Source organism: Limulus polyphemus, unplaced genomic scaffold (genome assembly GCF_000517525.1).
Source record: "Limulus polyphemus unplaced genomic scaffold, Limulus_polyphemus-2.1.2 Scaffold1, whole genome shotgun sequence".
Taxonomy (NCBI): Eukaryota; Metazoa; Arthropoda; class Merostomata; order Xiphosura; family Limulidae; genus Limulus; species Limulus polyphemus.
The window spans coordinates 2,777,983-2,794,726 of NW_013665611.1; the positions used below are offsets into that span (position 1 = coordinate 2,777,983).

Consider the following 16,744-nt stretch of genomic DNA (forward strand, 5'->3'; position numbering starts at 1 on the left):
TTACGTTAGGTACCTACGACCATAGTACGTTAAGGTAATATATATATATATCTTTTTTTTTATGATAAGATAATAACAAAACGAAAAGATAAAGAACAAGATCAAAATGAATTATAATTCGAAGTTATTAGACAATGTGTGTGGTAAATCGTGAGATAATAAGTTACGTAATCTTGTTTACATATTACATCCCTGACATCGGAAAATTTTCGCTTTAAGTCCTCTATATACATACTTTCGAAGTTTTGGAAAACATATTCGCCAGAACCCATTACTGGAATTACAGTTTGAATAAAAGGACAAGTCTAGCTGCTTTCAGTATCAAATTATGCATTTTTATCAGCGTGTAATACTAATATAACACATAGAAATATGTTTGTGATTTACTTAAACTCATCAAGAATAGTGTAACCTAAACATTATATTCCTGTTTTATTAACACATCGACAAAAATATGAAACCTTACATCCCAAATGTTTTTCGGGTTATATGGTTTTGTATTTTTGTCTTTGATTTTTTTAACCTGCGTGTTTTCCTAATATCATGAATTAATACATCGTCCAGTTTTCTCTAAATAACATTGTGTTTAGCCTATTGTATGGAGATTTCGAAAGAACAGTAACGTATGAAATGTATTTATTGATTTAAATGTGTTTAAAATACATATATTTATTTCAGCAATTGTCCCTAGTGTGACATTTAAATATTTCAAATGTGCGTGAGTGTAGTTGTCGAAAATAGTCCCTAACGTTATATTCCAAACGAGTTATGGAAATGTGAAGTTCATGATTATTTCAGTAATTAACATAAATGTTTTTGTATGTATGTTTAATTTTGAACTTTGTGTTATCTATCATGTTGCAACTGTTATGTGCGTCAGATAGACTAAGATTATTGAGAGGAACTGTACTCATTTGTAATTGTGCATTAATATCTCCCATAAATCAACTTAACATATACTAAAAGTCCTATGAATGGACATAAAAGTTGTAAAATTTAATCTTGCAAATTTAGTCCCTTTTAGAAATATTGAGACTGAAGTGTGCTTACTATGGAACTGGAATGTAATTGGAAATTTTTAAACCGACAAATACAAGAAGTTATGTATTAGTGGTGTGAGTATGCCCCCCACCCCCCTTCAATTGCGGTGTGTGTGTGTGTATGTGGGTGAGTCAATAAAAGAAATAAATATAGAGACCCAGTTACTTTTTTCATACGGGGAGTATCTTTTATAGTTACGTTACTGGTATGTATGTAAATATTGGAAGAAACACTAAATTGAGTTTAAAAGAGAAACCACAGGTAGCGGGAGTGTCAAATGTATTGGTTGTAATGCTTAAAGAAGAGAAGTACATTTTGCTTGAATGTTTACGTTCGATTTGTTTCATTTTACTGTTAACAGGGGCTGTCCTAATATGAACCAAAATGGTTGAGATTTTTCAATTTTACACGCAATAGCTGTGTTCGTTAACAACTTTCCTCATAAGATGCCGAAATAGTTTCGGTGTACCCCCAGTTTTCCTTATTGAATCATGTACCGCTAGAAGCATTAGCTGACCCACATGAAGAATGTTAGAACGTCCTATCTCTGTTCCCCATCTGACCACGACCTGCTAAAACCACTAATGGTCTTCACCAGAAACTGAAGGGGTGTCAGTGCACCGTTTCGTTTCAACGCGCTACTCACACGAAAACCAAATGCTTTGTGGTGCCAAATATACGCGTAGATATTAATGACACACATGAAAGCAACATGTAGCTTAGCTTGAGTGATTATCCAACAACCACCGCATTTCTAAGTCTTAACTTTAGAATAAGTAGAAACTTTCAATGTAGAATTTCAAAATCATATATGAATTTCCTCTAAACTAATTTAATGGCAATATGGCGTGTGATAATTGAACTAATAATTATTGTGATTTTTACTACAGTATCAATAAATTAAAGCGTTATCTCCTTTCTTAAACCTTTTTTTTTCTGTGCTAATTGTATTTGCCTAAGCTTATAGTAAATAATAATGGTAAAAAAAATGTACACAGAACAGAAAATTAACTTAATGTAACTTACTGACCAAAGGCACAGGAATGTTTTTTTTTCTCTTCACGTCATCGTTCATATTTTTGAAAAATCTAAAAATATTTCGACAAATTCAAGTCTGGTAACTGATATGCAAAAGCTGAGAACGTTAGGTTTCTAAATGTGAATGTGTGCTGTGACTGTTTATAGTGCTGTGTGTATTTAATAAAGTAATATTTTTAATGAGGTTGCAATAGGTAATTCTGTAATTTAATCCATGCTTTGAGTGACTATTGTGATAGAACTCTTGCAGACCATAGGTCATTTGGACCTGTTCTGTATCGCTTGAGACCCCTTACAGTAGATTCAGTAACAGTGACTATTATATCAATTCTTATTTGTCTGAATGTATTTACTTCAGGATAAAATCTACAGCAACCAAAATATGGTGCTAATTAGACATTACAATCACCTCCTCCTTGCAGCTTTCCATCAGTATTTGTTATTCTCTTGGGAACCAACCTCCCACTCCCTCCCCGTTCTGGTTTCACTGGAAGGGTACCTTCCCCGTCCCTAGTTTCTGGTTTCATTGGAAGACCGCGTTTTCGTCCCTAGGTTCTGGTTTCATTGAAAGTGTACCTTCCCCTTGTAGAATATAAATCCTCACGTTCCAGTTTGAACGTCAGTAAACATTTGCTAACTCTACTTAATTTTTTTAAAATTTGTACTTTGTAAAATCTTCTATATAACGTAACCAGTGCTTTTTAACATACAAGTTTATCATTTGTGAACAATTAAATTCTCTTCACGTTATATCACTTCTAATAGTTCCGGTTTAACCTGCAAAAGTTTAAATTTATAGGCATGTCCACTTTATTTTTGTAATTCAATTTTTTTATCTTTGATTTGTATTAACTTGAAGTAATGACGTCACCAGACAACTTTCCGTTTCCGCTAGCAGTCCACTGGTGAATATCTAAGTTTCTTGTGTTTAAAACAGGTTATTTGTTCAACGTATCTTGAAAGATTACTTATCGCAGCTGGCAGTTTTTATATAGCTATTTTTTTTTTTAGCTGTATGGATCTAACAACATTTTTCCCATTATCTTTGAACTCGCACCTTCCTGCACTTTCCGAGTTGCCGATAGGTGTCACATTTGCCTGCATAACCGTACTGATCATGCATGAATAACAGTGCCAAGTTGAGAAGTGACCTAGTAGTGGCTTAACCTTTTGCGTACCTAGCTGGCGTAGTTAGCTTTTCATCGCCCATGCATATGGCCATTCTGCTGAATGTAAACGTTTACTTTTTAATAGGGTCATTTTTGAGAAGAAAGTAGCTTATTACTAGTATTTGTATTTAAAGAGTATTTTAGTAGGGAAATATTATTAGTTAACGTAGTTCACAGACGTCGTGTTGTTAATCTATATATGTACCAATGTTCTTATTTAAATTTTGTATTAAAGAAATTTATTTTATGTGAAATCATAGGGGGAGCACCTGATGGTGGACCGAGAACTGCGGAAGATTTTTTTCGAAAAGTAAGTTATGTCAGTTTAACTTTTTATTAGTTGACAACTAGGTGAATCTGGAAACGAAATAATTATCTGTACGCATGCGTGCATACATACATACATACCGAAGCCTTTACAAGTGTTGTTCATTATAATTTTCTAACATGCGAGTATTCGGGAGTTATGCACAGACAGTTTCCTTTACCTTCGAAATTATTAAAAAAATGAAATAACTATTCAAATGGCAAAACTTCGTAGGTCTTGCTACAATAAATCCGCAGACTTGATTGAACCACAGCGTATAAGTGGAATTGAAAGTAACTCGTATGTTAGCCAATAGGTGTTTGTTGTAACTTGATATGTAGTGATGTCAAAAGTTGATACTCCTCGCAAGATACAGTAAGTGTTATTCTCGGCGTCTTCTAGATAATGCTATCTATAGGTAAACAACTTGAGGGGCCGGTTCTTTTAATCGTTGAAGTTGATAAGTGTGTTACAGTTTGGTTGAAGTCATGATAGGATTTTTTTTTTGGTCTTAGCCTACAGTGTTACTTTCATTTTTATACTTTCAAAATGACGAAAATACTGAGGAATTTTACTTAATTAACACAAAGCTGCTGCAGTGTTACTTTCATTTTTATACTTTCAAAATGACGAAAATACTGAGGAATTTTACTTAATTAACACAAAGCTGCTGCAGTGTTACTTTCATTTTTACACTTTCAAAATGACGAAAATACTGAGGAATTTTACTTAATTAACACAAAGCTGCTGCAGTGTTACTTTCATTTTTACACTTTCAAAATGACGAAAATACTGAGGAATTTTACTTAATTAACACAAAGCTGCTGGAGAGAGAAAAAAAGTTTAATACAAGGAACTAATTTTTAAACAACATATTTTCGTTATTATCAGTGACTTATCTGAAAATTCACGGTATATGGCGGTGAGAACGTAATGGTATGACATTCTAAGAACCCATGGCTATCCCGGAGGGATATCATCGTACTAGTTTATATCGTTTTTTTTACCCGACAAACACTCGTCAAATGATGTAGCATGAAATATTTCATTTTGTCTTTGTACGTGTATTACCCAATACTACTGTAGATGATGTCTTAGACAAGACGCTCGCATATCACGTGATGTCTACCCCCCTGTTTTATAAAGAAAAAACAAACAAAAAATGCGCATTGTCATCTTAGCTAATAGTGAAATTATGTTTATTTAGTAGAGAAAAACGAACTTGCATGATTGTACTCGTATATTAAATTCGTACGTGTGCGGTATTTTTAGTGGTAATTTTGACGTTTTTCAATATGTGGATTACCCCTCCCCAAGTTATAGATATGCTTATTTTAATAGACATGTCATGCTATGTTCCAGATTATGGAGGAAACGGATACCCAAATATCATGGCCCTCCAAACTGAAAATAGGCGCAAAATCCAAAAAAGGTACGTTGTAATTTCTTGTATAGTTGTGTAATATTTTAATTGGTCACATACAAACTTTTTCTATCAACATGACCGTAACAAACATACTGAATAGTGAAGAAAAGTATAAAAAAATCAGTAATAGTTCCGACCTATAAGTTTCAATAGAAAAAACTAAGTTAAATATATTTACAGATCAAATTTTTGTCAGATGAAAAACGTTTCTTGGTTAAAACTAAAATATTTTTCCGTAAGTATCACTCGTTAGTATGTTCTGAATAATTAGGCTTAACAGTGGTCGAGAGATTATGAAGTGTGGATAAATATTAAGTTAATGATTTTTTTTTAAGCATTGTACAATTGAAATGTAAAAAAAAAAAATGATATTCGGATAATTTTAGTGTCAGGAAAATCCTATCTCACTTTCTATTTAATATCTGGTACAAATTTGCAGGTTTCAGTTTTTTCTTTTTTATTCTGTAATAGACATTATATATTGGTTTGTTCGACATGTGTATATAAAACTTGGTCTATATCGAGTCCTTTAAGGTTGCAAGAGACATATCAGTATCATGTTTGTTCATAGTTCTTCACTTCTAAATTGTTTGAATTTCCTTGTTATATATTTGGAAATGGTTTACTTTATGGATTAGAGCTCTGGCTGTGTAACGCTTCGCAGGAACGTTTTAGATACTAGGTTGTGTAAAACGTATATCCTTGTAACGACAAATCCATCACTGTTCGTGTTTTCAGATAGCACGCGTAGTTTCCCGCTCTTTTTTTTAAGTGCTTGCACGCATGCCAGTCGCTACGTTTTTGTCTGAAGAGCTTTTTTTTAAATATTTGATCGATATTATCATTCTGTTGAGGGCACCTGTTTGTAAATTACATTATAACGTAATGTGTTATAGATATCGTTTATACTCCAAACAGTTCAAAATAAGGTACTTTTCCTATAAAATTTTTCACGTAAAAAGTTAGCTTAAGATATGTGTTTTATATAATTACTAGATAAAACGTTTGTGACACTTTGTTAAAAATTACTACGGAACTACTTGTCTTTGTTCGCTTTTGATGTGTCGCCTTTTTCGGTTATCTTAAGAGGAGCATACAGTTCAAGTGAAAGAAGGAACATTAAAAATAACCAAGGTGTAAAAACAAAACATGCTATTCATGGGTACTTTGGAGTAATCATTTAGGTTAAAACAAAGTTGTAACACAACTTACGCTTGTATGAAGGATAGTACCTGTAGGAAACCTGGACCCTGTATTAAATAAACAATCTTTTTAACGCTTTGGGTAGAATAACGCACACTGGCAATATTGACACATGATTAAGCTGGAAACAATTTTTTACAGATATACGTTTCCCAATGTTTCAGTTTGACAAACTGTGGTAACTCGATTAATCTTAATAGATTAGAAATGCTTCAAACATTGTTATATACGTGACTTGTAACGTTTGTATAGCTAATGACATTTAAAAATTATTATATTAGACAAATATAATTACACTGTGAACACTGTTGCATTATTAATTTTTTGCGCTGTATTAAATTTTGCCAAACTATTTGTCTTTAAACGTTAAACAAGTAGCGCACTATATGGCTTGAAAAAAAAAATAGCATCTGTTTGATTAGGTTTTACATCTAAAAAAAATGTAAGATATTTAATTCATCTGATAGTGAAATATTATTTATTTTTGACCCGCAAAGAAATTTTCTTGGTGAACATATTTGAAATAAATCTTGCATAGAAATTTTCTAACGTAAGGTTCATTGTCGCAAAATGTCTTCAATGCGAGGATGTTTAAAGATGTGACAAAAATTATATTCGTATACTAATTAAACGCTTGCTCGTCGTAACAACTTTGGTAAATTTAAAAATTCCAAGATATATCATGATGTTAAATACTTCTCCCATTCTCGTCTTATGGTCTGAACGAAATTTACTGTAAGTCTTTTAATTAGAGGGGGGGGGGATATTTTTTTAAAGTAAAAATCATTTTACTAATTCAGATTTATAGCGATATAAATAAGATTGTTGCAAAATTACTTCTAACCTACTTCTTCCATATCACGCCATAACAGTTGCCAATCTGTTTTTACTAATATATGTCTGAGCCACTACAGCTGCCCTGAATAGCACTGGTATTACACGAAAAACCTCGTCGTCACTAGATAGTGTTCACTTATTCTACGCTATTATTTACTTTCACTTGGAAGCTTTTATTAATAATATTCAGTACGTCGACAATTCCAAGCTGTGTTCGTTATAGTACGACTGCAACATGCACTTGTGTACTTCCAAAAACACAAGTACAGGTCGTGGATTTCAATCTATCACATATTTAGCTCAACTTCTATGCTAATCACCGATGAGGTAGACCCCATTGACTTTTTAAACCATTTATACTCCAAACTGATTGTAGTTGCATGATTTTGTTGGTTACAGGAATCATGCTATTATAAAATTCGATCACATAGATAAATGTAAACAAAATATCGTCAATATTACATTTAATAGCATTCATTATTTTGAGATTTCTTACATATTTGACATAGAAAATGAACTATTTCGCCTAATCTATCATCATTGGTCGTTTCTGTACTCGACTGTTGTAACGGATAAATGTACATAAGATTCTTCAATATGATATATGTTGACCCAGGGTAGTGAACGAAAAAAAACAACAAACAATTCGGTAATTTGAGTTAAATATTTGCCTTGTTATTTTAAGTTTAGTGTATAGGGAGGAATTCAGCGAACATAATAGTGCAAGTAAAGATGAGTATATACACAATATGTCAACCATACTGTCTCTGCCATATGTAGTGCCGACGATGCCTTTTGACAATACCACGACTCACCAGGCCGGCTGGAATATCCATGCTACAAATTCAGCGGTAGTTCCCCTATGATAACTGGAATACGTAGAAAACCGATCTGAATGTTACATGCATTTTTGTGCATTAGATAGACTTGAGTTAATTTTAAGAGCCCGTGAATAGTTACAGAAGAGGTTCACTTAACTGATTCAGTACGAGCTTCTGATTTGGTAGTGTTAGTTTTAAAATGCTTGTAATACATCGTCATTCAGTACTGCGTAAACGTTAAAGATAAAAAAAAAAATCATTAAAATAAAAACTGAATCTGTTTACAAACGATTCTTTGTCGCTTCACTTTCAGAAATACATTGAAAAACAGTGGACCTTTTGATATTATCCTAGAAAAAGTTCGACTTCAATGTTTTCAGCAAACACTGCCTCTTCTGTTGTTCGCCCAGTGTGATCCACTTGAGAAAGGTCAGCTGACGATTTAATGGGAACGGATGCCATCGTCAGGGTGGGCTAGGAGAAAGGGGATAGCGTAAAAGTGATACTGAACTCCGCATATACGTAAGGGCACAAGATTTAAAGTGAGCTCGTGGTTTGTAGTGCCACGAAAAATTCTTTCAGCGGAGTGATTTGGTGGAGGCTGTAGAGGAAGTGGTAAAACCTACTGCAGTGTGTCTAACATCGGATGAATCATTAAAGGTCCTTGTATTGAAGTGTGTTACCATTTCGATGTATAGAAATTTGACTGTTCCAACAGTCGTAATGCTTTACATATTCATTTGCAATGGTTCCTTGAATTCCATGATGGTCGTAACACACGTGTAGTAAATCTTATTCCTGAGCTTGTAGTAATATTCTTTTGGTATTTAATTTTAAATTATTACGCATCATGAAATGTCTTAAACAATGTATGTGTAAAGGCTAGTGAGTATTTCCATTATAAAAGTAAGACAATCATTTATTTTCACAAAACATTCTTTGTAAATGTAGCTTCTTAATCCTTCATGTCTATATGCGTTATTTGTGGCGGGAAATATAGCGATATGAAACTGTTTTTAGTTACTTGTATTAATTTTTCAATATATATATATATATATATATATATATATTATTATTATTATTATTATTATTATGTTTTGTATGCAGGCGCGTGCGTGAGTGTATTTTATGTAATGCAACTCTATTAGTTAATCATATTTAACCCTGATAAATGAATTTATTAGGCATATGGACACGTCCAATAAACCGAAAAGGAAGTTGTGTGGAAAGTGTAACCTTCGAATTTAATCTTTCCAGAAGCTTTAATGTACGAGTATGACCGAATAATGATGATGATAATAAAATAATGTTAGATGAAACGCAGTGAAATAATAAACCTAACCCCGTGTATTGCTGCGAGCTAAAACCACAAGAGAACAGCCCTAGAAACTGGTGTCAGCAGAGACGAACACCAGACTTGGCAGACGGATGTAGGCGGCCGCGGCCCTGAAACGAATCCTGTGTTTTAGCCAGAGAACCGTCAATAAATCTGACACCAGTACTCAGTTTTGCAACCAACCCGAACGAGGGGGCAGCGTCCTCCTAATACCGCATGGAAAAGGTTTACGGATGTAAGCTTGTTGTGGATAAAGTGTCTGTCCCATGTTAGTGGAAGCCAACACATTCCCCTCCTGTTTAAGTATCGTCAACCCCATGGCTTGGATCTTTGTTTTGAACTTTTATTATACACTTACATAAAATATTAATATAAGTTCTATGAGGCCCAACTATCTGACACATCTGTGATATTGTAATAGTAAAATAGTAGCTAAAGGGTAAGGGTCACCATTTGTCTTAAGTGTTACCTGTAGTGTACTTTTTCATATATTTGGTCACTATTGGAGACTTTGACTACATTTTCATAGTTACAGTAACATGTTTAGTAGTGGTTACTCAAATTTACCATTATTATAAAAAGCACAATATTCATAAGTGTTAAGAAAGAATTGTATGTTTTATCCATGTATATTTCTTAACAAACTTCACAAAATGTCATGCTTAGGTGCATGGTACCTGAGATGTTTTTTTTCCCAAGTCAAGACTAGATATTCTTCTCTCAGAGCAGAAACAAAAATTACATTTTTGGATTTGATTTCTAGTTTCAAACATTGGTTTAGCTAAGAAAGTTAAGTAACTTGTGTAATTTCTGTTAATATTGTGAAAGTATTCAAACTAAATATTTCTTTTAAATGTTGTTGGTTTGTAGAAAGAAGCTTGGTTATTTTGAAAGTATGGTGTTTGTGTTATAGTAGTTAGTGACTTCATATTAGTCATGATTTTTCACAATCTTGTCTAGATCCACACATTAAAATATGTGGACGACCAGAAGCAGTGTCAGGAGCTCGGGAAAAGATTTTAGAAGTTTTGGACACAAAGGTAAGGATGTCTTGAAGTGGTATTTTTTTTCATATCATGATGATGCTGTTTATGATTATAATATTTCTTTATATTCATGTGAAATTAGAAAAATATTTTCAATATGGATGAAAATGGGCCTGGGTGATTTAGTATAAATATGATTGTTTTTTGCACATAAAGGGCAGAGTCAAAATAAAAGTACATTAATGTGGTCATGCATTGTTTGAACTGCTACAATATTCAATGTTTTAAACCATTACAACTAGGAGTAACGATGTCTTATCAGGAACATTTGTAAACCATTTTACCACTGAAGGTAGAACCTGACACTATGTGCTTGGTAAATTTTTTTGTTGTTGTTTTCTGTTAGGAGTAGATTTTCATAGTTCAGAGCAAACACATTGTATCAAAATGTGGTGATATTACTATAATGTTGTTGATGTATAATGTTCTCCATGCAAAAAACAAAACACCCCCCCCCAACCCCCCCAGAAAAAGAAAAGCTTAAATATAATTATGTTGGTATGTATATGCTTTGTATGTTTATATTGTAAAAATGAAAAGTAATTGCCAGTCATTATAAATTACTCTAAACGTAGGTCTTTTAAACATTTATCTTCCTTGTAAAGCAAGGTACTGACTGTTTCTTTGGAAATCTTCTTGATTTTGCAAATAAAATTCTGCTCTTAAACAATGTAATCTTGTACATCTCCCTTGTGTCTAAAGCTTGTCAAGGAGTACGCTTAACTGAATGTTATTATAGTATTACATGGAGTAGATTTTAACAAGGATGTCTGTCTTGTCTGATGAGGAAGTAATGTTTGAATTTATTCAAAGTGATTTTGTTAACTTGGTAGATGTGCAGTGATTTATGGCTGTTGCGTAGTACGTCTTTTATAAATTCATGTTGGGAAGTGGTTTGAAAATTCAGATGTTTCAGTATGTGCTAGCTCTCTTAGTAAAAAAACAAACAACAAACTAGCTGTTCTGGTACATTCCATTTGGCTTATGGTATTAAAAGGAAAAATCAGTCCTATACAAACATTTAACATTTACAGAATTATGAATATAACTTTTTTTTTCAGTTGTATTTGTTTTGCTACATGAAAAAGTTGTTTTGAATAAAATTAAGTGAACATCAGTAACTTTGTGGTGAAAATGTTTACATGAGATTCAAGTTTGTATGAATCAGTCCTGTTTTTAGCAGTTCAAAAGCCTAATGAATAATTATAAAACTTTAAAGTTTATTCTCTAATGATGCCTTTCAGAGTATGAGAGTACATTAACATGCAAAACATGAACAATTTACCAAAATCTGCTGCTTCTAATAGTTTAAATAACTGATACAACATAATTATTATGATGTACAGTTTCAGATTTATCAACAATTCTACTAAATTTTGTCAAGATAACACAAATTTGTCAAGTTTTTTCACTTTACTTGGATCCTTACAATTAACAACACCTTTTTAAATTAAACACTATCATTGTTTTTGCTTTTATATCCTAAGAATGATTCTTTTTATGTCTTCAATAAAATAAAGATGCTTAAGTAAATATTGTCAAAATATTGGAAATAGTGTTTCTTGCCTGATTTAACTTGCTTGGCAATACCTTTTTTTTAAAACTACCCTTATAATTGATATCTAAATATATGTAAGAATCAACCACTTCTGTGGGGTCATCCTCAAACAAAAATGTGTGTTTTCTTAACTTTGTCTCAAGAAAATATAACACTTTTATTTTTGCTGGTGTTGACAGTAATCTTCCATTGTTTACAATAATTGGACACAGACTGTAAAGCACTTTGTAATTCATTTGGAAACCCAGCCATGATAGTTGTCATCAGAATAAAGTAACACACATAATCTTGAATAAATTTCAATATCTTCATCACTGAGATTATTTCATATGTCTTCTGACAAAACATTAATCCCTTACAATACCTGCCAACATAAGATTTAAAATTATTTAAATAATTTGCAAACAACTTTGGTGATAAATTTCCCCCTCGTCTTACACCAACATTACATGTAAAAACTTACCTTTTACCATTGAGAAAAATACATGATTTTACATTTTCATATATATTATACAACTTTAATTATTTTACCATTTATACAATAGCTTATAGGCTTTACCAACAATGAAGATTTGTCCACTGGATCGAAAGCTTTTTATAATAAGGCACAATACATTTTTTGTTTCCTACTCAATTAAATGTTAAAATAGAATTAAGTATAAAAATATGATCTATGGTAGAAAACATATCTCAAACATACCTGTGGCCTCTAAAAAGTTTGTAATTCTATGAGTAAGGGTTGCTGCAGAAAGTTTGCCCAGGCAACTTGATTATATATACCTCCTATAATCTTCTGGGTTTTTGACCTTGACCTTTGTTTTTATAGACACACAATTAAACCAGTTCACCAATCTATTGGTATTAAATCAGTATCAAGAACAAAATTAAATAAATCTGTTATGAGTTTAAGTATTTCAGCTGAGCAATTCTTTAGAAATTCATTTTTTTATGTAATCCACAAGATTTTATTATTCTTTAGTTGTTTTTTATTATATTCAATATTTCATCTTGAGTGAAATTAAAGTTCAGATCCTCATTTATAGAATGATTTATTGTTCATGGATCAAATTCATTCTCTTTTGTTTTTGAGTCATTGTCTATACATTTATTACTTAATGTTTTAAAGTTATCAATAAATGCCTGTAATGAGATTTCAACAAGTTTACTTCACTCCACATTTTTGTTTTATAATATTCCAATAGTCTTGTGTATTATTACTTTTCATTATTTAATTTTTTTGTAATATGCATTTGATTTAACTTTAACTTTTTATATTTAGTTGCTACTGTCTTAAGTTCTACTTTAACATCATGGTTTAACTTGGTTTTGATTTTTCTTTACTTTTTAAAGTTATTTTTGATATGCGTATATTGAATTTTGCAATCATCAAACCAGCATTTGACAAACTTTATATTTGGTTTACTATTTTTGATTATCCTCATTTCTTTACACACTCCCACTTCTTTAGCTACATTTATAAATAAAGTACTTAGTTTGTTACATACAACATCCAAATTTACTTTTGAGATTCTAAATGTTTAATAAAATATTATATATCAATTTAGCAGCATCCCACTTAAACAAACATTTTGCTTAAATTCTGTACTGGTAACTTCAGATTCTTAGATTTCACTTGTATTACCTTGATTTGATTATTTTTAAAGATAAAAAAAAATTGGACAATGTATATCTGACAAATAAATATCTAGTACATCAACACAAAAGTTTGAGATATAAGGAAATAGTGAATAAGATGCAATCACTTAATCACTACAACTTTTACTGTTTTTGTTATACCAAGTGTATGAAACAAAAGGTTTATCACCAATTCTTCCATTAACAATTTTTAGATCATTGGCTTGACACAATTTCAATAATTTTTCTGCCATTGTTGTTTGTATTGTTTATCCATATTAAAATGATCTGTAACAATACCAAGCTCAGATCAATTGTGTCGCACATCCCCACAATTATTACAATCATTGAAACCAGTAAAATTTGAAACCTCGTATTCAGTATCTGTGAAATCATCTAATACACCAGTTCTTGCATTACATTCCTTAATAATACACACCAGTACCTCAAATTTACTTTTCAGCTAAATTATATCTTCTTCTATATTATGAAACTCATTTAAATTCTAATATATGGAATTTTCACAAGGGAGACGTATAGCACCAATTATACATTAAAAACGAATTATTTTATCTGAAAAATTAAACACAGACAGTATTTTCAATAAATTTTGTGTAATCATATAGATGATATTTGACCATAATAAATAGCTCATGAACTCCACCATGCTTATGAATAAGATTCTTTTTTTAGCATAATATGGCTTTTATATTCTTATAGCAGAATGTCTTTTAGATCAGGACAGTTAATCTTTATTTCACATAGTATAATGGTATCACAATCCTTCAAATAACCATCCATTATTTCTAAATTAAGCTTACTGTTGAGTCTATTAACATTTATTGCTGCTATTGCTAGTTGACTGGACATCTGTGGGTAAGGGGTCTAGCTGATCCTGCTGTGACAGATTGAAGCACGACTTTGATCTTCTCATCCTTTCTTCAGATCAATCCAATTTACTAAAGAGATCATTTGGGTTGCTTATGACATACTTCCAGCCATATTCACCCTTCTTCTTACAGAAGATTTTGTCAAATATAGTCCATACATGATCTAGCTCCTCATCCTTCCTTAAGACTTTAGTCATTTATGCTTGGAGGGGGGGGGGGAGTAAATGTTCTTCTACAAACACCTTTTCAAACTTCTGTTTCAAGTTATTTTTTCCATGAAAGATGTTACACTTCTGAAGTAATTGTTTGTAGTTTTTGCTGTCTTCCTTATTCAAAGTACGTTTATAATTTAATTGGAATGTTTGGGTAACTGCATGTATTGTGAAAAATGTTCTTTTAATAAGAATGTTCTAAAAGACTTGATGTTAAATTTAGCTATTATCTGTTAGTATGTAATTTTTTAACCATATCTCTGATGAGAATGGCACATCTTTGATGTAAGTACTTTTAATAAATTGGACAGTTTGTTCTCTAGCATTATCTGAATACTCTTGGCTAGACTTTGCTAAGATACACATAAATTAATACGTCAAAATTATATATAGATAAGGATGCACATGTACAGATGTGCAAACTAGTTGATCATATTCAGTTTTCATCTACATTTTAGGCAAAGAACAATTTTGCCAAAAAAAAAAAAGAGAGAATGTACTTTTTGTAAATTTCCATACCCATGAATAGGTTATTTAAGTTAAGTTTTTGGAAATCATTCGTGATTCTTACCAACATTATTATTTTTAAACCATTGTGCTGTATCTGTTCCTTTTCAATGTTTAAAGTTTTTATTACTTTAAAATATGTTTGTTAGAGAGCAAGTATATTCTTGTACAATCAAAAAGTTGGGTATTTATTACTATTAAATCTGAGCATAATTCAAAAAAAATTGCAAACACTATGATAATTTTCTAAAAATGCTAAGATTAGTGGTGTAGGAAACCCCTGCATAAGTAATAACGATAGAAAAATCAGATTGAAGACCTTCAGTTTACATGATTCAAAACTGCTTGTTGAAAAATGAACTGTAATGACCAATAAACTTGACCTGAGCTATGAATGTTAATTTCAGTAGTAGGTATATCGACAGAGTTTAACATGTATTGCAAGTATAATTTAAAAGAAACTGCTGTAGGCAACTGAAATTCCAGACTTGTAATTGGAAATTGGTTAGTCTCTTTATGGCTAAGTGTATGTTTATTTTAAAACATTAAAATACAAAACCCATTTTTACTACTAGTAAAACATTTAATGATCTCAACTAGGATTTATCTGCCTTGAATATGAAGTTCTTATGCCTCAGTTACTATAGCATTGACAATAGTGCATGTTAAAGATTCTGGTTTAACTTCTCAGTTCAGGCACCAACATAAACATAAAAATGAGACTGTTAAGAAATGTACTATGACTCGAGCTTCAACCCAGGACACTTGGTTGACACAGATGCTGTGAGGTTAATGTTCTACCACCTAATGTACTACAACTTCAAATTTCAAACACAACCATTTACCTGGATATTAATACCTACAACTTCAAGGTAATTTCATCTTTAAAATGTATTCATATTGACATTTTGATTGCTAATACAACACACTGCAATAATTGCTGTTATATTATTAAATGTGGTGAAAATCTAATCTGTTATTTGTGGGTAGTTTGAGCTATTGGAGTTTTATAATGTCTGACAAAAAAAGATTATCTTAAGATACCAACCCAGATGCTTATTTTGGTGTTTAAACCCTTCACATTAAATTATTATATCTTAATTTATTTTCATGAAGAATATCAAAAACATAAAAGTATTAAAAACTTAATGTGGAAGGAAAAGGGTATCTTGGAAGCTTATATCTTCATTGCTTTGGGTTTTTAGATCTTCAGCTTTTATTTCAGTAATAAAAAAAAGTTTTTGGGTAGATGGTTTATTATGTTAAAAGGTAGCTTAAACTCTTGTATAATTTCTTGAACACACTTTTCTTTTAAATGGATAGCAATTCTTTTTAACTACAATCACCAAAATAGCTTTTTTTGCAAAGCTATCATAACAAAACATTTGTATACAACAAGTATCAAATGTTGAATTAGCATTTATCAATATTTGCAATCTCAACTTTTTTAAGTTTGTAAAAAAAACCCAAAAAAACCTATTTCAACAAATTTAGATTACAGAAGCACTAACACTTAAAGTTTTAATATTAAATTCACTGCACTGTTTCGTTCATTCAATCCTGGTTTAAGTCTGTCGATCTATATACTCTCCTTTATATGCAGTTCATGTTTGCCTTTGCAAGGATTTTAAATCATCCTTTTCTCATACACTTGTTACACTTATTCAGCACAGATTTCTTTTTGCTTAAAAATGACCTGGATTTTAAATGAGCTTTCA

At 31.5% G+C, this 16,744-nt stretch overlaps 1 protein-coding gene across 5 annotated transcripts in view; it reads left to right on the forward strand.

Moving 5' to 3' along the window:
- LOC106465622 (protein bicaudal C homolog 1-B-like) overlaps positions 1–16,744 on the forward strand; it is a 53,041-nt gene that overhangs the window by 10,001 nt on the left and 26,296 nt on the right. For 2 of the 5 annotated variants that reach the window (XM_013925893.2, XM_022390197.1), the window contains exons 2-4: positions 3,509–3,558; positions 4,918–4,987; positions 10,139–10,218. In XM_013925893.2, the coding sequence (XP_013781347.1) occupies positions 3,509–3,558; positions 4,918–4,987; positions 10,139–10,218 (200 nt within the window). Of the gene's footprint in view, positions 1–3,217; positions 3,312–3,508; positions 3,559–4,917; positions 4,988–9,256; positions 9,414–9,473; positions 9,618–10,138; positions 10,219–16,744 lie in introns of those variants that run through there. The other 3 variants (XM_013925963.2, XM_022390310.1, XM_022390349.1) reach the window with 3 other exon arrangements.